Consider the following 26,110-nt stretch of genomic DNA (forward strand, 5'->3'; position numbering starts at 1 on the left):
CACCATTTTGATTTTAGCCATGACATTAACATCATCCTCCATATCAGTACAGCAGCGATCACTATCAGTGATAATCTGTTGCCATTCTGTGCCAAACCCTGTGTCATTGAACTGTGGCATGTAAGAGCCCTTTGTGGGGACAGAGAGGGTTGAAAAATTTAGAGCATTAGGGGTAGGGACATTGTAGAAGTTTGAAAGCATTTTGAATGACTTCGGATTGCTATGAATTCAACCCATGGAATTCAGCATCTTCCAAGACACACAGGTTCCCTGGACTTGTGCACCATTTTTTTTTAATGTTCTGGAATTGTCGACAAATTTAGTCATTCAAAAATACAAACAGTATTGGAAAATACAGTAATATATACACCATTTTAAACACACACACACACCTTTTTATACATCTATGAGCTAAGAAAAATATGCAAAATGTTAAATACCAGCAAAAATTATTTAAACTGTGGTAGAGTTCTTTGCATACTTTTCTGAATGGGAAAAACCCAACAGAATGAAAAGAAACCTGACAATCTATGAATCATAAACAGAATGGGTTAAACAAAATCTGTACATCCTACATGTGTATGTAAAGGTCCATCAAATAACTCTTGCTCTGCAGTATGTCTGTAACTTTACAAAATCAAACTATACTGAAAGACAGACAGGAAGATTTTGGGGTCAGAGCTAGTAAATGGGTCAGAGTTAGAACAGCACAAGCCTTTGATCATCCTTCAGGAGCTGAATTAATAGTGCATGACTAGACTGCAAGTCTTGTTTACAACTGTGATAAACAGTATTTCTGCGCCTGCAACCCTGTGAGGTAGGGCAGACTGCAAGAGACTCTTAAGTATCATTGTCATGACTCCTACACTCTAGGATATGCAAGAATCCAGGTGTGTACATTTATGGAGGAGCATAAACCCCCTTTCCAGAGGTTCTTATAAACTCCTTAAGACCCAGGTTAGCGTGTATGTCAAGCAGTCCAGCACATGAGTGAGCCCAACCTTTCACACTAGAACTAAAATTTCAACACCACTTTTCAATTCAAAGTATTGACTCAAGAACTAAGGAGAAAGAAGTCCAGAAATGTTCACCTGCTTTTAAAATGAAATGAATCATCAAACTAGCTCACTGAAACTTGTGAATCAGGATCCTAAGAGGAATTCACCAAAGCAGCTTGCAGATGGGCTCTCTATCATGGTGTTGTCTTGCCTTACTTCTTTGCCAGCCAGCTAGAAACAAAAGACAATCTGAAAGAACAAATTTCAGCAGAGACTGGACAGCCATCTGTCAGGGATCCTTTAAACTAGATTCTTGCACTGAGCAGGGATTGGACTCGATAGATTAAATGGCCCCTTCTCTGATTTTCCAGACCTGTGGGCTGCCTATACATGGGTTGCCACTGTGATAAGCAAAACCCCACACTTTTGCTGCATCGGGGTGGCAGTGACTAATCTCAATGCAGCAGCAAAAGCTCAGGGTTTCCAGTGGTTGGGCCCACCCCTACCCTCTGCATGGGCAAACAGCTATTTGCTTTGCAGCTTCACGGGAAAACCCTGCAATGGCTGCTAGGAGGCTGCTGCATTATATAATTGATGAAGTGCCACCGCTCAGCCACCCTGGGTTTTTTGATGTGTATAAACAACCCCCAGGAGTCAGATGAAAAGGGAGCCTGCAGAGAGAAATGGAATTCCGATAGACCACAGCAACACACACACAGTCCATCCCTGGCCCGGTGGGCACAGCTGGGAGAGACTAACTCCTTCTTGCTCAACCACCCAGGTCTCAATTATACATGCCAGTTTGGCCACCTCATCCACTATTAAGTCATGAATAAAGAAGAACTTATTTTGAACCAATCTGGCACTTAACAGCAGCATCTGGAGACCCGAGGGCAGGCTGATAGGGCAACCACCAAACCTGTTGGTGCAGGGAGGGCTGGAACAAGGTACAGCCATTAGCTGTCTAAGCTGTGTTCCCCTAACCTGGTTAGCCCTCCTCCCAATGCTATATCTCACTCTACAGGTAACCACACTAACTGGGACCCCTTCAGGCTCCCTCACATGGCCCCATATCCACTCTCCAAGGCACATGACCAGAGAAAAACCAACTCCCCAAAACAAAGGAACTGCAAAAGCCACTCAACTCGGCATTAGGGGGTATGGTGGATAAAATGCGTGCCTGTCACTTCATGCATACACACCACTGTAGGTATGGCTTGGTGGGAACATAGCATTCAGGCTACTGTACATGCACACATCAAATGGTACTTTGCGTACATAATAGTGGCCTCTTGCTGTATGCCATGTACAGAATTGCTGTTTTAACTACAGTGTCAACTGACTCTTATTTATATGTCGCATCTGTCTTTATTTGTTACAATTCAGGTTGAAATCGATCATATCGGAAACATCTACAAAATAAGAATAGGTCACGATGGAACAAGCAAACTACCAGAATGGATGTTGGAAAAGGTACGTGTTCTGGTATATTGTCTGGTTGTTCCTATGATTTGTTTAAGGCACAATCCTGTGCATGTTTAGACAGAAAAAAAGTCCTACAACTCAATGCTGGGAGTTGAAGGACATTTTTTCTGTCTAAACATGCACATAGGATTGGATGCTTAATGGACTTTCTTCTCTTTTCTTTTAACCATTGAGTAGTAACTGTTAGACCAACCATTCCAAAAGTAGCAGAACCTGTATAACACTTTTATCTAAAAATAAAAATAGACACAACTTCCTCTGTGCATCAGTTGAGGAGCAGATCTTTTTAAATTATACAGCATTAGTTGTTAGGTACAATACAAGTTTACTCTGAATCTTAGATTTGATACACTAACTGAAAGCCCAATCAGTTTTTTTCTTACATGCAATTACATTCCAAGACATGCTTTATACTTTCCAGATGGAACTGTGCCATTAAGAAATAGTGCTAGTTCTATAAATAAAATATACCATATGAACATTTGTGTCATCTGTTTTAAAGGTGTCAATTACATATTGAATTGCTATTGCTTATTGATGAATGCAGCTGATTTGTTGATGAAAGATTCAATATTATAAATAAGCTCAAGCTCAGAGGCAGGTAGAATGTCTCTTTAATGAGGAAACAGAGAAACATGATACTGCAAAGTTTTATTTTTATTTTTACTGCCTAATCCACCTGAGTGTATGTTGTGTATGTATACTACTGATCAATAAATTCAGATTCATACAGCTGATTTAACACTCTGGAAACCCACCAAGTGCTATTGCAGTATAATCTTTAGTCATGTGATTAGTGCTTATCTCAGGTATATGTACTGTAGCAGTTGTGAGTGCGAGTTGTGAAGTTCCTGGTTCAATTCAAATTTCATTTTAGCCATAAAATTCATTGAGGGTACAATCCTATGCACATTTAGACAGGAAGAAGACCTAGAATTCCAAGAATTGCCCAGCCAACTATACTGGCTGGGTATGCTGGAAGTTGTAGGACTTTTTTTCATTCTAAACATGTATAGGATTACACCCTATGTGGCATTAAGCAAGTGACTTTCTCTCAATCTCAGCCTCCTTTATGCAATATATATTAGGGTGACCATATGGAAAGGAGGACAGGGCTCCTGTATCTTTAACATTTGTATAGTATGTGTCATTTGTATGTCTGCAGCACCTGGTGAAATTCCCTCTTTATTATTATTATTATTTATTTATATAGCACCATCAATGTACATGGTGCTGTACAGAGTAAAACAATAAATAGCAAGACCCTGCCGCATAGGCTTACATTCTAATAAAATCATAATAAAACAATAAGGAGGGGAAGAGAATGCACCAAACATGCACAGGGTAGAGTAAAACTAACAATATAAAAGTCAGAACAAAGTCAAGTTTTAAAGCTTTAGGAAAAAGAAAAGTTTTTAGCTGAGCTTTAAAAGCTGCGATTGAAGTTGTAGTTCTCAAATGTTCTGGAAGAGCGTTCCAGGCGTAAGGGACAGCAGAAGAAAATGGACAAAGCCGAGCAAGGGAAGTAGAGACCCTTCGGCAGGTGAGAAACATGGCATCAGAGGAGCGAAGAGCACGAGCGGGGCAATAGTGTGAGATGAGAGAGGAAAGATAGGAAGGAGCTAGACAGTGAAAAGTTTTGTAGGTCAACAGGAGAAGTTTATATTGGATTCTGAAGTGAATTGGAAGCCAATGAAGAGATTTCACAAGTGGAGTAACATGGTCAGAGCAGCGAGCCAAGAAGATGATCTTAGCAGCAGAGTGGTGAACAGAAACCAATGGACTGATGTGAGAAGAAGGAAGGCCAGTGAGAAGAAGGTTGCAGTAGTCCAGCCGAGAAATAACCAAAGCATGAACAAGAATCTTGGCAGAAGAGACAGACAAAAATGATTGAATCCTGGCAATATTATACAGGAAAATCCCTGCCCTCTTTTGTATCTGGCCAAGAGGGCAGGGCTCCTGCAGCTTTAGCTGTTGTGATGAAGAAAGAATTTCACCAGGTGCTGCATGCCTACAAAGGACACCTGCTGAAATTCCCTTTTCTATACAACTGTTAAAGATACAGAAGCCCTGTTCAACTTTCCATATGGTCACCCTAATAATATAATAACACCAACCTCCCTTACAGGATTGTTGTAAAGGTTACAACATTATAATGTATATGATTGTGAAGAGCCTCAAGCCCTCAAAATGAGCCACCAAAATACTTAAGAACAACAACAGTAATACTAGTAATGTTACTCTTAGCCAAGTTCTCCTGATGTGCTTCCTCTGTTCAGTTCATTTTCATGCAAAATCTTTCTACAGTGCCTAGTCTGTACTGCAGCTGGCAGTGGTGTCCATGGAGGCTTGCATTATGGCACCAAACCAGGCTTTTATCCAAAAAAACAAAAGCTTTGTGCATATCACTTGCTGGATCAGGAAGCATGACTGCACACTGGATGTGCATCTGGATGCCAAAGGCATCTATTTGCATCACATGAGTATCTGAATGTGCGTACCATTGAAACAGATGCGGTGCTGATAGATGACTTGGATACGCTTTTCATTGGCTCTTGCGGTTCTAGTCTAGTATGTGATTTGTGTGCAGAAGCCTGCTTCAGTGCACAAATCTACCCTACTAGATTTATTTTTCCTATTTTGTTTTATTTTAATCTACTAGGAAATGGCACTCTAGGTGTCTAACAACAATAAAAGACATAAGTTAAAATAAAAATATAATTAAAACAATCATAGGATAATATTTCTATGCTGCCCAATAGCCAAAGCTCTCTGGATGGTTCAAAAGAACATATTAAAACACAGTTTAAAAACTCAACAATGAAAGAATCCAACAGCACCCAAATGAATGACCAGTGTTCATGCCAAAGGGCTGCTTGAATAAAAATGTCTTCAGGAAGCTGTGAAGGTCCAGCATCCTGGGGCTGTCTGCGCAGTCTATTTGCTCCGCACCAGTTATACGACACAGCTGCCATCTTGCAGCCTCCATGGGGCTTTTTCCCTGAAGCTCCACATTTAAAAGGTCAAGGAGTTATCCTGACTTTTTCCCTTGAAGTGAGGTCACCACGGTCTTTTCACCATGTGACCTCACTTTGGCATCAAGCTGAAGTTGTTCCTGTGTGGATGATGACTACTGATTGGTCTCCGGAAGCTAGGCAGAGGGCAGGGTGTGGGTTCGAGTACCTGGATGCCAGAAAACCTGAGGCTCTCTCCTGCCTTGGGGATTTCCCACCCCCACTCCACTGCAGCGAAACCGTGGGGTTTTCTCTAAAGTTGCAGCAAAGCAGCACCGTGAAGGCAGCCTCCCTGTGTTGACTCAGTACCGTCATGGCACTAAAGGTCATAAATTGCTCCAATGCCACAACCTTCGTGCCTGATCTTTCACACTTATTCCCTTGTGTTTTTGTTCACAGGGATGGGTATTACCTGGGGGTAGGATTTTCTTTGCTTTTTTAAGAATAAATTCATGCTACAATGCACTACAGCTCTGTAAGAACTAGAGACATATCTGCATCTTCTCTGGTAACCTGCTCCTGTACAAACATGTCTATATTTTATTCTGACATCTCAGCTCACAAGTGGAAAACTTAACATTAGCTCATGGACCTTATCTTTAGAAACAGAGAACCCAGATTGGAATGGAAACATTTCAGTTCAGTGCCAGTTATTTCCTCCTCCCTCCATCATGTTTGCTTCACTTTTCTTTAACATCTGAGCCCAAGGCTCATAAGAATAGCTTTTGGCTTTCAAAAGACGACCTTCACCCAAGGAAACAAGTAAAACTGGAAAAACTGTGTTTTCTGGCACTGCAGCTAATGTTTGCCCTTGCTGAATAGCAGCAAGGGGAGCTGTGCCAATAAACATGCAAAGTTCTAGACAATAAAGAAAACCCTAAGAACTGCTTGTGCAAAATCTAACTTAATTCTGGATTCTGCAAAATCCGATCCATTTTTAAATCTAATTTAAATTAAATCGAACATTTCTTACAGAGGATAACAATATGAAAGAAGGGAGTTGTTTTTGGTTTTGCTACTAGCACATATAATGGCTGCTATGGGTAGTCATTGGCAATTTTTGAAGTTGTAAAATATATTTTTGTAATTAGTTGCTTTCCAGCCCATCACAGAAGTATAGTACAGTGATAGAGGCTAGAAATACACCCAAGTGTTTTACTGTTGTTTCTTTCACAGGTGACTTTACAACACCTGAAGAGTGGCAAAATTCTGAATTTTCCAGCAAATAAATGGCTGTCAAGGAGTCGAGGGAATGGAGATACCCTGTGCGAACTTCCAGTAGTGAAAAAAGGAAGAATCCTGTATCCAAGTAATAAAATATTTTTCTTTTGTCAAAGAACTCTAAGAGTGAATGCACTGTTGTCACAACGATTACCAGATTATACATTCTACAAGAAATTGCTTTCACAAAAAGTATTGGCCACAATCCAGCCAATGCTTAGTATATTTAGACTTAATGTGCATGTAATGGCAGCTATCATGGGATAATTAAACAGCTCACAGTTAACCTATAAACAATAGTTAGGCTAACTGTGGGTTGTTTAACCCACAATTAATCTATAGTGTTCAGGTTCGGACATCACATAGCAACCTAATATCCATCTGATCAGGTGCTGAATATTTGAACAGGTTGCGGAACGCACCTGGCACACACAGTGGCAAATCGTCTGTCAATTAATTAACCTACAATTTGCCACTGTTACACCCTTTAGAGTGCAATCCAACATAATTGCCACTCTTAATGACAGGCTGGGCAACACACTGCTCTCTGTGGCAGCCCCCACTGGCCCTCACAATCCCCAAAAATGATTTAGGTGAAAAAAGGCATCTGTAGCACTATGGAGTGCCAAAAATGTAAAAAATTGCTTGTTTGCAAGTTAAATTTGATCCTGTTCATTCATTTTCATGTTGCCCAGCAGATTCCTGAAGTTGCCTACTGCTGCTTTAGATGAGGGCTCCATTAGGATCATTTAAATCAGTGGGACATAAAAATGTATCTTTGGCTAAATTATGCCCATTAGTCGTGTTAGTAACCTTCGCGATAATAACCTTGTAAATATATTGCAAATGCAAGTTGTATTTAATCAGGAGCCTGAAGGTTATGCCTAATATGAAATTTTATTCTCTTCATGCAATTTCAAATTATTTTCATCTTTTAAAATATTGGTCTCTTTCTCTAGCTGTGAATTATCAAGTTTCTGTGTACACGGGGCATTTGGAGCAAGCTGAAACAGATGCTTCAGTTTATTTATGTATATATGGAGAAAGAGGAGATTCCGGTCTAAGACTTCTTCACAAATCTGACAAGCCGATAACATTTCAGAGAGGGATGGTAAGAATGCTGAAGGATATATGCATACTCCATTTATAAATACATTGAAAGTGGCTTTAATGCAAGGCATACTTTAAATCAATTTTGAAGGAAACTGAGTCGGGTCGTGGGCCCAAAGACATATCACTTTATTTACCCAACACTTTATTATATATTTTCATAGTTATTCTTCTGTACTTTCAGCAATGTTTTAAGAGAGAATATTAGTAGCAGGAAAAGCAGACTCCTATAAATATTTTAAGGGAAATAAATAGAATAAAAATAGAATTGAGAAAACGAAAACAGCAAGAGAGGCATTGATGGTGGTTGTTAAAAGTAAAGAAAAAGCACAAGGAAAAATACAGTCTGGAAAGGTGTACAAGGTCAATATGTGTTGTAAGTACACCCAAAAATGATTCCATGGCTTCATGGAAGTGAAGCAGATATTGGGCCAGTTCGCATTATCGAACAACCCACCATGGCTTAAATGGTGCCTGGCAGACTGCTGATTTAAACAATCCACCGGGGTTGTTTAAATCAGCAGTCTGCCAGGCACCGTTTCCTTAATTTACCATCTGGGTGCAGTTTGTCGTGTTGTCTGAACCTGGGTGTCATGGGTTATTTGAGAGTTATTTCCCCCTCATACAAGCCATGCTGCCTGGGTTTGGATGACACAACAAGCCATACTTTAGTGGGTAGTTAGGCTAATGGTACCCAGCACACATCACCAATTTAAACAATCCACTTGTTTTGATAGGGTGAAATGAGTCCTTGTGTATAATGCACGCATGCATTATTGGAATCTTCCAAGTTGAAAGAAATTGGTGTTTTCCTTTTTTAACCTCTCTGTAGCTTAAATGGAACATTTTAATTGATTCACACATAATGGTAATTCCTGGGTTGTTTAACCAAGCAATTGCTGGTATCTAGCGGGATTGAGTGAGCATGCCACTTCCTGCTCACTTACTACTTCCACTTGCAATGAACAACCCAGGAATGCACCATTCTTGTTATTGTTATTGTGATGTCCGACCCTGGAAACTCTGGGTTGTTTAGCAGTTAAACAACACAAAATTAACCCAACAACAAAGCAACCCGGACTTAACACAACAGCAAACTATGATCAATCCAGAGTTTCTGGGTTTGGACATCATGGTAACAATGCAGGAATGGGAGTGTTCCTGGATTGTTAACTGAAGGTAATGAGGACATGGGAGGCAGCTCATGCATTCGCTGTCTGCTACTCTGTCCTGATAACCCATGGTTTTAACAACACAAGGATTATTGTTGTGTGCAAACTGTGCCACTCTCTACTATGAAAATGAGTTAAACACTAGATAGGCATACCTATGATGGCAGAGTAGAGTTTTTTGTGTTAATGCATCTAAAGAGCCATTCTATTACTTGGCAAGCAGACCTAATCCTTCTTGTTAGTTAAAATCTTATTATAAAAGTTTTTTGTCAAATATTATGCACAAAAGGTTGTACTGAGTGCCTGACTTAGCTGGTCCTATGGTTGCCAAAACACTTCTAGGATGCTGTCAGCAGCTCAAAAGGCTTGTGTGATGAAGCTATTAAACTGCATTTTATGATTTTGAGTGTGCCATTACAATGGTGCTGACCCATCAGGCTGCTCTGATTTCATGTCCTTTGTTCTGTGACATCCTTCAGGTGAATGCAGCCTAAATACTTACTTGCAGAACCTCATATGACTATGTCATCATGAATGAATTAAATGGTATAAATGCTGTGATTCTACCTCTAGCAGGGAGTCTAACCCCTAATGTTAGATGAGCCACTTAACTGCTATTATTCTATTTTTTTCAGGTGCAATAGTAATCAGTAATTTCTCTCTCTCTCTCTCTCTCTCTCTCTCTCTCTCTCTCTCTCTCTCTCTCTCTCTCTCTCATATCTCCTAATCTTATTTTATAGGATTGTAGCATTTGCAGGGGAGATGACTGTATAGAACAGGGGTAGGGTGGGGTGGGGATGTCAGACAGCTTTCTTCTGAGGGCAAATAGCCACAGGGAGACCCCAATACAGATTGGGAGTATTCTCATAGCAAAGGCTTATATCTACTCTCTACCCCCACCCACCCCATCCCCATGCAATTAACCTGATCTGGATCAGGTGTCTGATGACTTCTATTCAGTGAACAAGAACTAAGCATGGAAGTGCCAAATATATTCTTAACATCACCACTAGCTGGCTCTCAGAATGCAGTTTCCATGTTTAGCTCATTCGTGTCTGCAGTTCTTCTTAGTCCTGTATACTATCAAACTATTCCAGCTCTGGCTCATCTCCAAATTATATCTTTGTTCATATTGTCATGTAGCTGAGTATCTTGAGTGGGGAACAACAGATTTGGCCAATTTGGTCCACTGTGGTGTCATGAGCCAGTGTAGTTTAGTGGATAGAGTGTTGGACTAGGTGTCAGGTTCCAGTCCCCAGTCCAGTTCCAGTCCCCAGGTTCCAGTCTCCAGTCCCCAGATGCTCACTGGGTGACTCTGGGCCAGTCACAGCCCAACCTACCTCACAGGGTTGCTATTTCCTTTAAGGCCAGTGGAAATGTTTTTTTTTTTTTAAGGAAATGATTAATCAAGCTCTCTCAATACTGTATACAGTATAATATTTCAGCACTGAGCAGGTTGTGACCTTCGGTTAGTACCATCTGCACTAATGTGTATGGGACTATTTGTTGTCTTCTAGGCTGATCTGTTTGAAATACAAGCCGTGTCGCTTGGAAACCTACAGAAGGTGTTGTTGAGCTGCAAGGCCTATAATATGTCACAGTATTGGTACTGTGAGAAAATAATCATCAGAGAACCTGAGAAAAACTCAGAATATATTTTCATCTGTGAGAGGTTGTATTTAATTAAAAGTCTTCTTTTAAAAGTAACTTTCCAAATAACACCTTATTTATTAAGTTGACAATAACGTCTCTTTAACTGTTAAATACTGTTACTCTTGCCCGACTTCCACAAGCAATGTGGGGTTCCAGGGACACAATGCTGACCTAGGTTTTGTTTCCTTTCGATGAAGATATCACTAGAGACTTAAGGTGTTTTGTAATGTTTGAGTTTATTTACCAATTGCAGGTTAAGCATAGGGAGCGACAGCAAATTTCACTATTCCACATCAGAGCCCCCAAATGCCCCCCTCCAAAGCTCAAAGGTAGCTCTATCTGCATCCAAATAAAACCCCCTGCAGTTTCTCTTCTTTTTCCAGGGCGTAGTTGTGTTAATCTGTTGCAACAAAGGCTGGGTTTGCAAGACATGCTGTAGCTTGTTGTGGGATATTTAACCCACAATGAGCCATGGCACTCATGGCTACCAGGTTGCATATCCAACTTCCATTCAGGGATTGTCATGCTGTGCACACCCAACAAGTGTGGGTGGTTTGTTTAACACTCGCATAACCCATGATCACCAGGTTTACATGACTTGACAATCCCCCCGAATGGTTGAAATGTTCACTATGCCTAAATCCATTCCAGATAGACTTAGGAAAAACCCCTAAAAGTTTCATAACAATCAAACAAATGTCATAGAGGCAGTGAGTGTTCAAATGTTTCAATTGGCCACCATTTTGTTTCAAGATGGTGGTCGAAATTTTCGTTAACCATGAACAAACCAGCAACAAACCATGACTTCTCTTCCTGGGTTCCTCATGAATAACAACCCATAGTTAAACTGTAGTGTAGTGTTTGTGTGTAACAACAACACATGATTCAATGACAACCTATGTTTCACCTATACTCTGGGTTGTTCTTACATGTGAACTAGGCCAAAGAGAATTCACGATCTTTACTGTTCTCCAATGAGTCACCTGACCTAGAAACTCATGAATACGGCATTTTAGTGCAGTCATTTTGGTATAATTGGTACATAGGGACTGATTGGCAAAACAAAGATCCAAACCTTCAATAAAAAAGTTGCTGTAAGGTATAGATGAAAGAATTGTTATTTTATTTCAACGTTTTGAAGCAGCTATCTAGAACACCATTTCTCCACTGAATTTAAGATACGCCCCCCCAGACCACCCATGGAGTAGCTTTTTGTTGTGGAAAAATATACTGAAGAAATAATATTTTTTCTAATACAAGCTTCACCACCTCCTAACAAATAATGCCCTGTTTCCTTTTCTTAGCCAGCTGTATTCAGCAAAAGATGTATTGTTCTTTTCTTTTTTAGCAGGGTCTGATATCACAGACTAGGGTGGCCAACTTGTGGCCTTCCAGATGTTTGGCCTACAACTCCCATCAGTTGTAGGCCAACTCCCTTGGCTAGCATAGCCAATGGTGAGGGATGATGGGATTTGTAGTAGGCCACAAGTAGGCCACCCCTAGCACAGCCAAAACCCGGCCCTTTAACTGTAGAGTGCCAACATTTTTCTCACTTCCAAAATGCTTGACTTAAAATAACTTCTAAGAATGTCAGCTATACTGTATGTTTCTTTGTTTCATTTTATTTTTAGAAGCCTAAGTTTTTTTAAAGTTCTGTTGCAAAAAATATGTGCATATATAATCACCCGTCCTTCACAATATCTAATGCAGAAGTAATCAGCCACTTCATATATTTGATTAGCTAGATCCTTTCCTGTTTGAAAGTGAGCATCTCTATCAAGGTGCTGAGTTCCCTCATTTGCTTATTAAATGGTTCTCTTCCAAACCAAAGGTTCTTGCTAGTGTTTAGAGGACAAAGATGCTTGAGTATTTAAAAGTTGTCCAAGAAACTCACAGGACATTTTAGTACCCTCCAGTTCCTGAGGGCACAGAACTGGAAAGTATGTTGAAGTCTGCTCTCCGTAAGAGGCATAAGGACGTTCTCCTCACATGTGAGGTCAAACCCTGGCTTGAGGTTTGCTGAATCTTATTGTCTTGCTCAGATCAGCTCTCTTTTTTATATCTCTTTTTGACATTTTGCTCAGTGGAGCCCAAATGCTGCCCCTCTGCACCTTTCAGTCACTAATTCCTGTCTTCATCTACTCAGTCCTCCCCCAACTGAATCCAATTCAGTGCCACCCAAATCAGGTCACTTCACCCCTGCTGCATGGCAGGACTAGCTCTGTAGACCAATCCATGCTATAGTCCTTAACCTATAGAGACCTTGTGCGGTACACTGCAGCCTTGTGGCATGTGAATAGGAGAAATTCCTATTTCTCCTATAGGCATGGATAGGAGATGGCACGGATAGGAGAAATGCTTGAGAGTGCAATCCTTTGCATGTTTGGACAGAAAAGTCCAGCAACTCACAGCATACCCCACCATGCAGCCATGCCAGCTGAAGCATTTTTGAATCTGTAGGACTTTCTACTGTCCATGCATGCATAGGATTGTGTCCCAAATAGAGTTCCAGAGCCAGGGTTCCAGTCCAGATTGGGCAACCCCAATGTGATGATTGGGGTCACATGTCATCTGGCCCTAAGTTTTTGTAAGTTGGTTGTTACAGTTTTATTGCTTCTAAGACCTGTTCCTATAAGGCTGCAGTGTATTCTCCAAGGTTTCTGAAAATTAAGAGCTACAGCATGATACTGCCATGTGTTTCATGTGGAGGTATTTTATTATCATGTGTTTAAAGCTCTCTAGGACTTCCCATCCTGTGCAGCATGTTCACTTTGAGAGATTATCCCAGTTTTTATATCAAAACAGGTTCCATTTTCTTCTCTTTCTTCAATACATTCTTCCTTTTCTCTTATTTGCAGATGGTTGCCATTTATGTCCCAAGGCATAATTCATTCTGAAATAGAGCTCTTGCTTCAAGGTAAAGGATATGGTTAGAATTTGACAATTGAAGCTGCAATCCTAAACAGGAGGGAATGAGCCCCATTGAAGACAGCGGGATTTACTTATGGGCAAACATGGACAGGATTGCTCTGTAAATCAATTTGTATTATTTGTGCAACAAACAAAGTTACATGGACAATCTGCTTATATACATTCACTTTTGTGGAACAGCACATTAAAACAAGCCATGGGTTCTGTGGCTACAGCTTAAATATTCAAAATGGCCATCCATACCACAACCCACCAGGGCTTTAAATAAGCCACAGTGGACTGTTTGATTGTTCAAACTGGCCCAGTGAGTGCATGTGGGGGGGATGGGCGAATGGGTTTGGTAACCCCTTCCTGCCTTGTGATTTTTCTCTGCTGGTGCCCTCTGCTCCTGCATTAGTATAAAAGACAAGGGAATCCCAAGGCAGCATCCAACGGGGGCAACTATTAACATAAATCATGATGCACTAGCATGAACTACTTTATCACAGTGCCAATAGTGTTAGCTGGCACAATTATTTCTCAGGGAAATGAGTGTGGGGATTAAGGATAATTTACACTAGTGCATCGTAATTTATGTTAGTGGTTTATTCATTCATTCATTCATTCATTACATTTGTATACTGCCCAATAGCCGAAGCTCTCTGGGCAGTTGCACCTTGCTGGAACTTACTCACAGGAACCCTCTCTTAGAACTTTTGGTAACAAGTAGTTACTCTCTTTTCTGAAGCTATAGAAGAGCTTATTTATGTTATGGCAGGTAAAACACAATGTAATCACTGGTCTTCCTACTTGGAAAGGTAGGTGTTCATTTGTAGCAGCTATCAGGGTCTTCCTGACTTCTGTTCAGCCCTGGAAAACACTGCATGTGCCCTTGCTTGGCATAGCTGTCCTGTGGCAACCCTGGAAAGCAGCCATTGGCCCAGGAGTACCAGTTATTATTCAATCAGTGATCAGGCCCCAGTGCAGGCATCATAGTGCTGGTTTTGCTTGGCCTATTGCTCCAGAGCTTCCTCACTGCTGTGCTTTGGGGGCTGTGCAGAATAAGTGAATGTCACTTATTCAATGTACAATTTGAGGTGACCTTCACTTAGGTGCTTCTGCGCTACAATACTGGTCTGTAAAGAAATACATTTTCTCCTGCAGAAGCAGAAGAGTTAATGTCATATGAGCACCTCCTCCCTCCTTCCACTTTTCATTGTAACCTGACAACTCTATTATTAACGACACTGCTGTTTTATTTTTGGCAGAAATGCAAATAAATCATCAGCTGAAAATGCAAGAGGAAGAAAATGGTAAATTCTGCTGCTCCTTTCTACCTTTTAATCAATACCAGGGCTAAGCTAAAATGGGATTTCTGTGAACATTTTGCCCCTTTTTAAAAGTCTCACCATTTGGGATTGCAAATAGGGGTGAAAGAATTCATAAACCCATTTCCTCAGCAACAGTCATTAAGAAAGAGGACAGTGCTTCTTGACTTCACTCTGAATTAGTTTGTTGGTGAATATGTATCCCAATCTGATTGGTTATGTGACTCAACACAATCAACTCAGAATGATGCTGCTGCTTCCTACCTTTACTCTGGTATCATGAAATGGTTGCAGTTTTATCATGAACCCAGATTGGCTAGGATCTCATTACCAGACAGTTGGTGGGGGGCTGGGGGATGGTGCGAGGCAGCAGATTGGGGAACAAGCAACCCTACACAGTTGGTAAACAAATAGTGAGTAAGTTGACCATGATTAGCAGGGTCAGATGGTGGAAAAAATCTTCCCTGAAAGGGAAGAGAACACGTGATTTCATCCATTCTAGATAATTTAACCATGTCTATGAGGTTTTACTCCTTTAGTGGTCCTGAATTGAACAGTTTTTAAGGAATAGTCAAGAGAACATTTTGAAAATTTGTAGGCCTAATGTACGATTACATTCAAGTATCTTTGATTCAAGTGGAGCCTGCCTGATAAATGACTAATTATATTATGTGAATCTGAGTAAGACACAAAAACATATTCAAGACATCACCTTACTTATATAAACTTTTATATACCTTTGCAAATATTACTTTAAACAACTAGTTTTGTTCTAAATATTTGTCTTTTTCTGAAGATATTGTACTGGGAGAGCAGTTACATTTGCAACACTATGCAATATTTAGCTATCCTGACTAGGAGCCATTGATAGCCTTTTCTTCCATGAATTTGTTGCTGGCCATCATAGGTGAACTCCTCCAGTAAATCTGATTGGGCCTGAAAATTAGAAGACACCATTTATAACTCTCAAAGGAGGGAAGGATATTTTATTCCAAGCATTCTGAATTTGCTAATAACCGCCAGACATTCCCCCAGAGGAGGCTCTAAAATACCCTTGCGCCCCAATCCCACAATCTCTCAAATCTTACCTAGTGACTGCTGGGTCTTGCTTGGATGCAGTAACACCAGCATCTCTCTGCCCCCCCCCTCTGTTCTGAAAGTAGCTCCAGTGAAAATGGAGAAGGGGGTGGGAGGAAGTTTCTGTTTTATACTCCATCCCTCCTCTCCAGTGTGTAAAACACTCTAGAGTAGCCGTGAGTCTTAGAACTCCTGTGAAATATTGAGCTCCATCACACCAGTGATTTATCACATACTTGGCATGCTTGGAATGTGTTTTTGCAGGGTAGTACTCACATGACGTTGTCCCTGTCCTGCGCTCACCTTGCCTCTTCCCCTCCCTTTTCCATCTTATTTTGGAGTGGGGAAATTCAGTTTTTTCCCCTTCCATGTGCAATAAAGCTGCTGTCCTTGTGCTATATTGGACCATCCCATTTTTTGTTGAGGACGTGTGTGTCTAAGGGCAGTCTCACTGACAAAAGAGGAGGGTGGGGCAGTTCTCCACTCAACTGCTCAACTGTGAAGAGTGAGGGAGAGAGAGCACCTGAACACCTCACAGAGAAGGCAAGCGAGGCCGCTGCTGCCTGTGCCCATGACTTGGTCCCATTCAACTCTATGGTTCTCACTCCTGAGTAGGCATGTCTAGGTTTCCTGACCAGAACAGTGTTGTCTTCCTGTTGCCATGCCAACATTGACCACAAACTTCTCCAGAAACTAATTGTAATACTTCCTCTTCATTTATATTATTTAATATGATCTTAGGGGAGAGCATAGTGGGTTGTTTTACCATAATTGCGCAGTTTCAGGCTGCCATACTATTGTATTTGCGCAGAAATAAAAAAACATTAAAAAAATTAACTGCAGGGGGAAGGAAAATGTAGGGAGCTGGGTGGGAGATTTCCCCAGCAGGTGTAAAGATACATGAGCTGAAATAGTGCAGCAAAGATACATGAACTGAAATAGCACACAGACATGAAAGTGCCCAGCTCTAGATTCGCTAAGGAAACAGAGGAGGAAACAGCAGACTCAAAGTGTGTGGCGGGGGGGGGGGGGCAGGGAGTAGGTGTGATGGAGCTCATTGTTTCCCCAGATCATCTTACAGTGAAAGCAGCTTCACTAGTATTTCACACACCTGGGCTGAGAGAAGGACTGACAGCACCTCCTCTCATCCCTGTTGCTGAAACAACTGTGGGAACAGCAAGACAAGTTTTATGGTGGGTAGTAGAGGGAGGGAATGAAACATTTCTCTCTGGCTCAGATGAAGATCTTGGCCAAAGAAGGACTTAGGATCATAGTACTTGTCTTTATATTGAAGGCAAGCATTACAAACTATCAGAGTTTACAATTCCAAGTCCAGAATCATAAACCATACACTTGCTCTCATGCATGTGCCCCCATGTGCATTTTCTGGACCTCCAGGAGCATACATTTACAACTGAGGTACACATTACATTTGCATAACATAGCCTCCCTGTGACAAGTGATCCCCATCCCTGTTGTAACGTGTAGATGCATGCATTTATTTGTGCCCAAAGCCAGGGGTCCTGCCTAGTGGATGTTTGGCTTCACTCTACACCTTCAGTGGCAAGTGATAAAAGGAAGATGGGGGAGGAGAAGGCCAGGAAAGTGGTGAGAGGGCAGGAGAGAGGAATACATGGGGAGGAAATGCCCAGGGAGCAGCTACCTCCAAAATGGCTGAGACTCCAGTTCAAAGGACTGAAGATGACGTGAGCTCTCCTGCCTGAAAGGACCAGCCTTAGGGCAGGGGAAAACTCAAGGTGCCCAGCTGGCTTATGCCAAAGGTCATTGTTGTGTCATCTGAGTCCCTTCCAGATAACATAATATAATATCAGATGAAAGGACTAAATGGTCTACCAATGCATTGCTGCCAGATTGCCTGTCTTTGTGGGATGTGGGAATTGGGACCTTAGACCTACCACCCAGCCCCTTTCTAAGGGAAGGCAACAACTGAGCAAAAAGAGAGTCTATGATTCGGGGCTCCCATCTTTACTCAGCAATTAACAAGCCTAAGGTTTTCCCTCTATTAATATAGCTGAAGTACTCACTGTGACATTTATTCCTAAGAAGTCTGTGGGTTGGTATTTTATTAATTGTGTTTGCTCTCTGCAGACTGTAATTGCTAAATGGAGGCTACTGTAGATACAGGCAGAAAATCCTCCAAAGTGGGGGAATTGAACATAATTCCTGGTTTTTTTGGATGTAATTTACATATTGAAAATTAAAGGATACGTTTGAGCATGTGGAGGGTTACTTAGAAATGTTGGCCTCAATCCAGCTCTAGTCACAAGTGACTAATCATGCAACTCAACTAGTAATCCAAGCTAAATATGTATTCACATCAAAATGTGCATCCAGTCAATTCAACAGGGCTTCAATGAGTAGCAAGATACATATCCATATCAGCAACGTACATGCAAGTCTAATTATGAATATAGACATTGGCTACATGCAACTCTGATATTTACAATGGTATATTAAAATAGTATTACATAGGCAAGATAAATGTATAAAACCATGCATGTTGTGCATCCTTTTCCCCTCCCCAGCTGTCAGACAGAGAACAACATGACCCATAAATAAATAAATAAATAAATACTATGATATTAGAGGTAACCAGAATAGGCCTTGAGGTCAGCTCAGAATTTAAGAACACAAACCAATATGAGATTTCCAATTCAGATTTTGAAAAACAGAAAACCAAGATAAGCAACAACAAAGCTTTTCTAACATAGATAAAAATGCATGTCTGCCCTGACCTTTGTGTGGAAAGAAGACCGTACCAAATAGAGTGTCACATGCTTGTTTACCCTTCCCTTGCTATGACCTTTCTGCTGCCACCTAGTAAATATCTTTATTTTCCCTAGCTGCCCCCACCAAACAACCTTAAAATCCCTGTGTCTTTCGTAAATACTTTTACGTAATATGTGGTTTGGTTCTAAGTCTAGGGTGGAAACCATAACATTTAACAATGAAACTTTTAAATTTTACTGATAAAGAATTATTAGGAAAATATTTTAATGGTTGAGTGGTTACAACGTTGAGTGGTGGATTCCTGCATTGAGCAGGGGGTTGGACTCGATGGCCTTGTAGGCCCCTTCCAACTCTGCTATTCTATGATTCTATGAACATGTGTGTGCGCGCACACACACACACACCATAAAAGCAAAAGGGTAAGAAATTAACCAGGGTTAATAATAAAATAACAATAATAATAAATTTATTTCTTGCCTGCCTCTCCATTTTGATCGAGGCAGGGAACAACAATAAATGATAAAATACATCATACTCAATTAAAACATAATATACATTGTTAAAAACATCCAATACGTTGAATGGTTTTCATTTTTGTGAACCGCCCAGAGAGCTCCGGCTATTGGACGGTATATTATTATTATTATTATTTATTTATATAGCACCATCAATGTACATGGTGCTGTACAGAGTAAAACAATAAATAGCAAGACCCTGCCGCATAGGCTTACATTCTAATATAGAAATGTAATAAATAAATAAAATAAATAAATAAATAAACATCCTAAAAACATTTTTAAAACATCTTAAAATTCCACTGGATAGGCCTGCTGGAAGAGATCATATCCAGCTAATCCTAACTAGACTGCCCTATTTTATCCAAATTCTTAGCTTACTGTCAGAGTTCTCAGCTTTCTCAATCAGCTTTCTCTCTTAATCTTATTTCTTCCTCCTTCTAGTTTACCAACCTCTTCTCTAAAACTCTTTTGTTTGCCTCAAGTTTTCATATAATAAAGCTAGCCTGTGCTCTTATCACTCAAACCAACCAGGAGGGCTCACTATTACCCTAAATTGACTCCCCGTCCTTCGGACCACTTTGCTATATGCAAAATTTTGCTTTTTGCAAACTTCGAACATACCTTTATTTCTGTAGGGACATTTTGCCACCTCAATAAAAACAATCCCTTCTTGCCAGCTCCTTCTGTGGCTGACCACATGCTGTGCTTCCTGTTCTCTCACTTGTTTTGCAGACCTGGTAGCACCAGACCTTGGACTTCCTGAACCTTTGACCTTTTGGTTCAGCACACAAAGAAAAGAAATTGTCCTATAAAACATCCAAATTATAAGCACAAAATTATAAGAAAGTTCTCTTCATCCACATTATCATTTAAAGAAAATGTGTTCTGGATGTCTAGAAACCTACACCGAAAGCCTCCACTCCCTCTCCCTGGGGACCTCCCTCATACAATTTGTTCATTTCGCACTGCTGCCACCAGCAGGGAAATAGCAATCTGCATCATGACTGTTGCTCTGTGTGTGTGTGTGTGTGTGTGTGTGTGTGCTCGCGCGCAGCTCCCAAACCAGCATCACATGCAGCTCTTGGGCCAAAAAGGCTGAGCTCCATTGCTCTAGAATTAAATGGAATCTAGGCTCAGTTTGACCTTACATACTGATCCCTATGCACACATAACCTCAACATTTCCCCATTTATCCATCACTTCTCTGAGCACTACCTTCCTTTTTAAGTGCACAATTGTTACGGTTCCCTAGGCTCGGTGATGCATTGTTTGCAATAAAGCTGGTACCACGCGACTCTCCAGGCACATAGTAGTTACTGAGATAAAACTGCTCTGTCAGTGGCACTCATTTTCATTTTGTTTTTACCTTCAGGAGAAGATTGGAAAATCACTGTAGTCACTGGAGCTTTTGAAACAGCTGGCACAACAGCAACCGTGTCCCTTTATGTTTACGGAGAAAACAAGGCTTCAGGTCCTCTTATACTGGGATCTGGGAAGCACCAGCTGTTTAATCCCAACAGCACCGATACGTTCAAGGTACAATGCTACTTCTTAAAAATAATGAAGAATTTACTTAGGCAAGTTATTCAGAGCAGGTTTACTCCAAGGTGAATAAGTGGCAGATATAACCATTTCATTGCAATGATTTCAATTCTGTATTTCATTTTCTGAATTGTTCATTGATATGGCATGCAGCATCCCTGAGAGAATAGAGTAATTGTGTATTTATGGCAGTAATCAACTTAACAGTACATTACCAGGATTAGCGTTCAAGTAGAAGATTCAGTCTCGGAAGATTGTAAGCCAATATTGGATATCTACTTCTCCGCTCTTTTCCACAGCAGTGCACATATTGCTGTTATGTCATAAGGCAAAGATTGCAGTCTTGCACATGTTTAGGCTGATTTATTTATTTTTTTAAAAAAAAGATTGCAGCCTGTCTGGAGAGAGTCTGGGCTGATGTGTCCATTTCAGCCACTAGTCCTCAAGCCCACAGCAAGCAGTAGACATATCCTTTCCCAGGATGTCCATCAGTGCTAGCTCCAGGTTTTTGAAGGCTCTTAGGCAAGACATTCTCCATGGGCCACCTCCTTCATCACCATTGTCAGCAGCTGCGGCGGTTGCTCCATATCCTCTTTCTTATCATTGCTACCACTTGCTTGCTTGTTAGGCAGAGAGACAGTGAAAAAGTAGACTGTGGCATCTACAGATCCTCCTTCTCACAACCACCATTGCCAGGGCCAGAGCGAGTTGCAATGGTGAGGGGAGGAACAACTCCACAGGGCCGGGGTCATAGTTCTGACCATGACAGCCAAAAATGAATCCCTACTTTCACAACAGGCAATGAGCAATGGAGGACACCAGCCATTGCCCATCCTTCATCCTGGTTTCCAGAAAGTCACAGCCCAGAATCCAAGTCAGAAGTGGCTCATGGTCTTTTTCTTTAATACCATTTAGTGGCTTATAGTCCATTTACAATGCAATCCTGTGCGTGTCTACTCAGAATAAGCCTCATTGAGACTTAATAGATGTTGACCCAAACCAGTGCCTCCTCATTACCAATCCAACATTCAGGGCTGTGCTACTTCAGGGACTTAAACTTTCCTTGTATCCTAAAGTTTTCACAAACAGCTTTTCAGAATTCCATGCAACGGACTTTCCTATCTGGAGATGTTGGAGATTGAATGTGGGGCCTTCTGTATACAAAGTAGGGGTGTGCACGGACCCCCCGCTCCGCCCTGCGGGCCGATCCGAAAATTTTGGATCGGCCCGCTCCGCTCCGCCCATAGTCCGCTCCTCTTCACCGCGGAGCTCCGGCTCCGAATCGGAGCTCCGCAGTGAAGGGGAGTGGTGCCAGGTAAGGCCCCCTCCCTCCTCTCCCTTACCTGCAGAGACCAAGGGGGAGGGGGCCTTACCTGCGTCCATCCGCGGTCCTTCAGCTTCTTCAATTGAGCCCGTGGCTCAACCAGGAAGTCTGGGCCGCAAGTGCGGCCTAGACTTCCTGGTTGAGCCGCGGGCTCAATTGAAGAAGCCGAGGGACCGCGGACGGACGCAGGTAAGGGAGAGGAGGGAGGGGGGTTTACTGGGCCCCGGCGCCGGCGCCGCACAGGCGACAGCGACAGCGGCAGGGCCCGGTAAACCCCACTTACCTTTCTTGCGGAGCTCCAGATCGAGGCGAAGGATTCGCCTTCACCTTGATCCGCTCCGCAACACTCCGCCGGCCCCCCAATCCTCTTTGCCTCCGCCTTTAGGGTAGGCGAAGCCCCCCGCTCCGCTCCTGCTTCTCCGGCAATACAAAGTATTTGCTGTACCCCTGAGTTACTGTTCTGCTGTCCTTGGTACTGCATTGGTGAACGCATGAATTAGACCCATTGCTGGTGAAGGGCTGCCAAGAAAAGCTGGCTTCTTTTCTGGTTTGGATGGCAGCGCGTTTCATATCTTCAGCGCTTTGATCCCTGTTCATCTGGGATTTGGATCTGCATTAGTAATTATGAAACAGAATATTGGGGTTGATCAATGTGAATCAAAATGGGGGGAAAGGTGCATCCACTTGTGAATGTTTCATCATCTTCTGTTTTCTGGTTTTATGAGCTCAGAGCCCCATAGATACTCATCTTTTTTCTTTCTTTCCATGTTCTGTTTAAATGTGGAAAAGGTATATAACATACTAAGTATAATGATACAGACCCAGTGGATGTAACTCTGGCACCTGCTTGTCCAGTGTTATTGGATAGTTTTCAATTTGTACAGCCTGATGATGTGGACAGGATCCTTGGAGAGGTGAGAGCCACTTCGTGTGTACTAGGTCATTGCTCTTCCTGGCTTATAAAAGCAGCCAGAGGGGACTGGCTGAGTGGGTTCATGGAGTGATCAATGCCTCCCTTTGCCAAGGCAGGGTGCCAGGCTGCTTGAAAGAGGCAGTGGTAAGACCCACATTGAAAAAGCCCTCCTTGACCCCCACGGTATTGGTTAACTACCATCCAGTCTCCAACATTCCATTTTTGGGCAAGGTATTGGAGCGTGTGGTGGCCTCTCAACTCCAGGGATTCCTGGATGAGATGGATTATCTTGATCCATTTCAATCTGGCTTCAGGCCTGGTTATGGGACAGAAACAGCTTTGGTCGCCTTGGTGGATGATCTTCGCCGGGAACTGGACAGGGAGAGTGTGTCCCTGCTGGTTCTGCTGGACCTCTCAGCAGCATTTGATACCATTGACCATGGTATCCTTCTTGGGCACCTTGCTTGGATGGGACTTGGAGGCACTGTTTTACAGTGTCTCCATTCCTTCCTGGAGGGGCAGACCCAGAAGGTGGTGCTGGATGACTCCTGTTTGACTCCTTGGCCATTGCCCTGTGGTGTCCCTCAGGGTTCAGTTTTGTCCCCCATGCAATTTAACATGTACATGAAACCATTGGGAGAGGTTATCCGGAGTTTTGGGGTGTGGTGCCACCAGGATGCTGATGACACCCAACTCTACTACTCCTTTCCACCCAATTCCAAGGAAGCTGTTTCTGTCAGCAGTAGTGGACAGGATGAGTGCAAACAAATTGAAGCTTAATCCAAACAAGACAAAGCTGTTCCTGGCCAGTCAAAAGGCAAATCTGGGAATAGGGATTCAGCTTATGCTGGATGGGGTTACACTCCCCCTGAAGACACAGGTCTGCAGCTTGAGTGTACTTCTGGATTCAGCTCTGAGCCTGGATGCCCAGGTTTCAGTGGTGGCCAGGAGTGCATTTGCACAGTCAAAGCTAGTGCGCCAGCTGTGCCCATTCCTAGAGATGTTTGACCTGGCCATGGTGACACATGCCTTAGTTACATCCCGTTTGGATTACTGTAATGCGCTATATGTGGGGCGGCCTTTAAAGAGTGTTTGGAAACTTCAGCTGGTTCAAAGAGCTGCAGCCAGAGTGTTGACTGGTTACAGGGAGTATACAACTCCCCTGTTAAAACAGCTCCACTGGCTTCCAGTTTGTTTCCATGCACAATTCAAAGTGCTGGTTGTGACCTATAAAGCCCTATACAGCTTGGGTCCAGGTTATCTGAAAAACTGTATTCTCCCTTACAAGCCTGCCTATGCGTCAAGATCTACAGGAGAAGCCCTTCTCTCAGTCAAAACACAGGCACGCCTGGTGGGAACGCAGGAGAGGACCTTCTTGGTGGCTGCTCCAGTGCTCTGGAACTCTCTTCCCAGGGAAGCTTGACTGGCTCCCTCCTTGATGTGCTTTATGAGGCAGGCAAAGACATTTTTGTTCCAGCAGGCCTTTGGCGAATAATTGGGACCTCTGTCTATGCCAAGGACTTTTAAAGCTATCATTTAAAATCTTTAAATGTTTTAATATTGGAATATTTTTAATATATTTTTAACTTTGTATATCTCTATTTATAGGTTTTAAATGTATATGTTTTAAATTTTGTAATGCCGCATTGAGACCCAGCATTGGACAAAAGGCAGGATATAATAATAATAATAATAATAATAATAATAATAATAATAATAATAATTTGGGTATTCTGGTTTGAGAACTGGAGGGAAATGGAAGGGAATACTGCACCCTTCTGTACATTGTTGATATGTTGTTAATACTCATTTTGAGATGTAAGAAACGTTGACAGTGATGGATAGGTAGGTACACTTATTGCTTGCAACAGTGAAATAAAATATAAGAAGACAGAAGGAATGCCTCTCATCACTGTACTGCGCTGACAGTAATGTTCTTAAGGTTAGTACATATTGACAGAATGTCTTGCATAGGCAGTGGCTGTATAGGTTTAAACTGTCTGCCCCTTCAGAACACATCATGTAACTTGGCACATATCAGCACAGTTGGCAATCTGTGCTTAAGATGGTTTGGGAACTAGAGTAGCTGGTGAATTGAAGATAAAGAATGGAGTATTTTACAAAGCTCTGTTGGAGGATACTGGCATGATTTGTTGTTGTTTATTCATTCAGTTGCTTCCGACTCTTCGTGACTTCATGGACCAGCCCACACCAGAGCTTTCTGTCGGCTGTTGCCACCCCTAGCTCCCCCAAGGTCAAGTCTGTCACCTCCAGAATATCATCCATCCATCTTGCCCTTGGTCGGCCCCTCTTCCTTTTGCCTTCCACTTTCCCTAGCATCAGCCTCTTCTCCAGGGTATCCTGTCTTCTCATTATGTGGCCAAAGTACTTCAGTTTTGCCTTTAATACCATTCCCTCAAGTGAGCAGTCTGGCTTTATTTCCTGGAGTATGGACTGGTTTGATCTTCTTGCAGTCCAAGGCACTCTCAGAATTTTCCTCCAACACCACAGTTCAAAAGCATCTATCTTCCTTCGCTCAGCTTTCCTTATGGTCCAGCTCTTGCAGCCATAGGTTACTACAGGGAATACTTTAACTATGTGGACCTTTGTTGTCAGTGTGATGTCTCTGCTCTTAACTATTTTATCAAGATTTGTCGTTGCTCTCCTCCCAAGAAGTAAACGTCATCTGATTTCCTGGATGCAGTCAGTGTCTGCAGTAATCTTTGCGCCCAGAAATACAAAGTCTGTCACTGCCTCCAGGTTTTCTCCCTCTATTTGTCAGTTATCAATCAAGCTGGTTGCCATAATCTTGGTTTTTTTGAGGTTTAACTGCAACCCAGCTTTTGCACTTTCTTCTTTCACCTTTGTCATAAGGCTCCTCAGCTCCTCCTCGCTTTCAGCCATCAAAGTGGTATCATCTGCATATCTGAGATTGTTAATGTTTCTTCCCGCGATTTTAACTCCAGCCTTGGATTCGTCAAGCCCGGCACGTCGCATGATGTGTTCTGCATACAAGTTGAATAGGTAGGGTGAGAGTATACAACCCTGCCATACTCCTTTCCCAATCTTAAACCAGTTCCTTGTTCCGTGGTCT

General features: G+C 42.1%; 1 protein-coding gene across 1 annotated transcript in view; it reads left to right on the plus strand.

The window, feature by feature from the left end:
- RP1 (RP1 axonemal microtubule associated) overlaps positions 1–26,110 on the plus strand; it is a 221,553-nt gene that overhangs the window by 68,115 nt on the left and 127,328 nt on the right. The window contains exons 18-24 of the mRNA XM_063131303.1: positions 2,385–2,471; positions 6,674–6,806; positions 7,678–7,829; positions 10,518–10,672; positions 13,512–13,570; positions 14,832–14,876; positions 20,610–20,773. Coding sequence (XP_062987373.1) covers positions 2,385–2,471; positions 6,674–6,806; positions 7,678–7,829; positions 10,518–10,672; positions 13,512–13,570; positions 14,832–14,876; positions 20,610–20,773 — 795 coding nt within the window. The remainder of the gene's footprint in view (positions 1–2,384; positions 2,472–6,673; positions 6,807–7,677; positions 7,830–10,517; positions 10,673–13,511; positions 13,571–14,831; positions 14,877–20,609; positions 20,774–26,110) is intronic.

The sequence above is a fragment of the Elgaria multicarinata genome, chromosome 7 (assembly GCF_023053635.1).
Source record: "Elgaria multicarinata webbii isolate HBS135686 ecotype San Diego chromosome 7, rElgMul1.1.pri, whole genome shotgun sequence".
Lineage (NCBI taxonomy): Eukaryota > Metazoa > Chordata > Lepidosauria > Squamata > Anguidae > Elgaria > Elgaria multicarinata.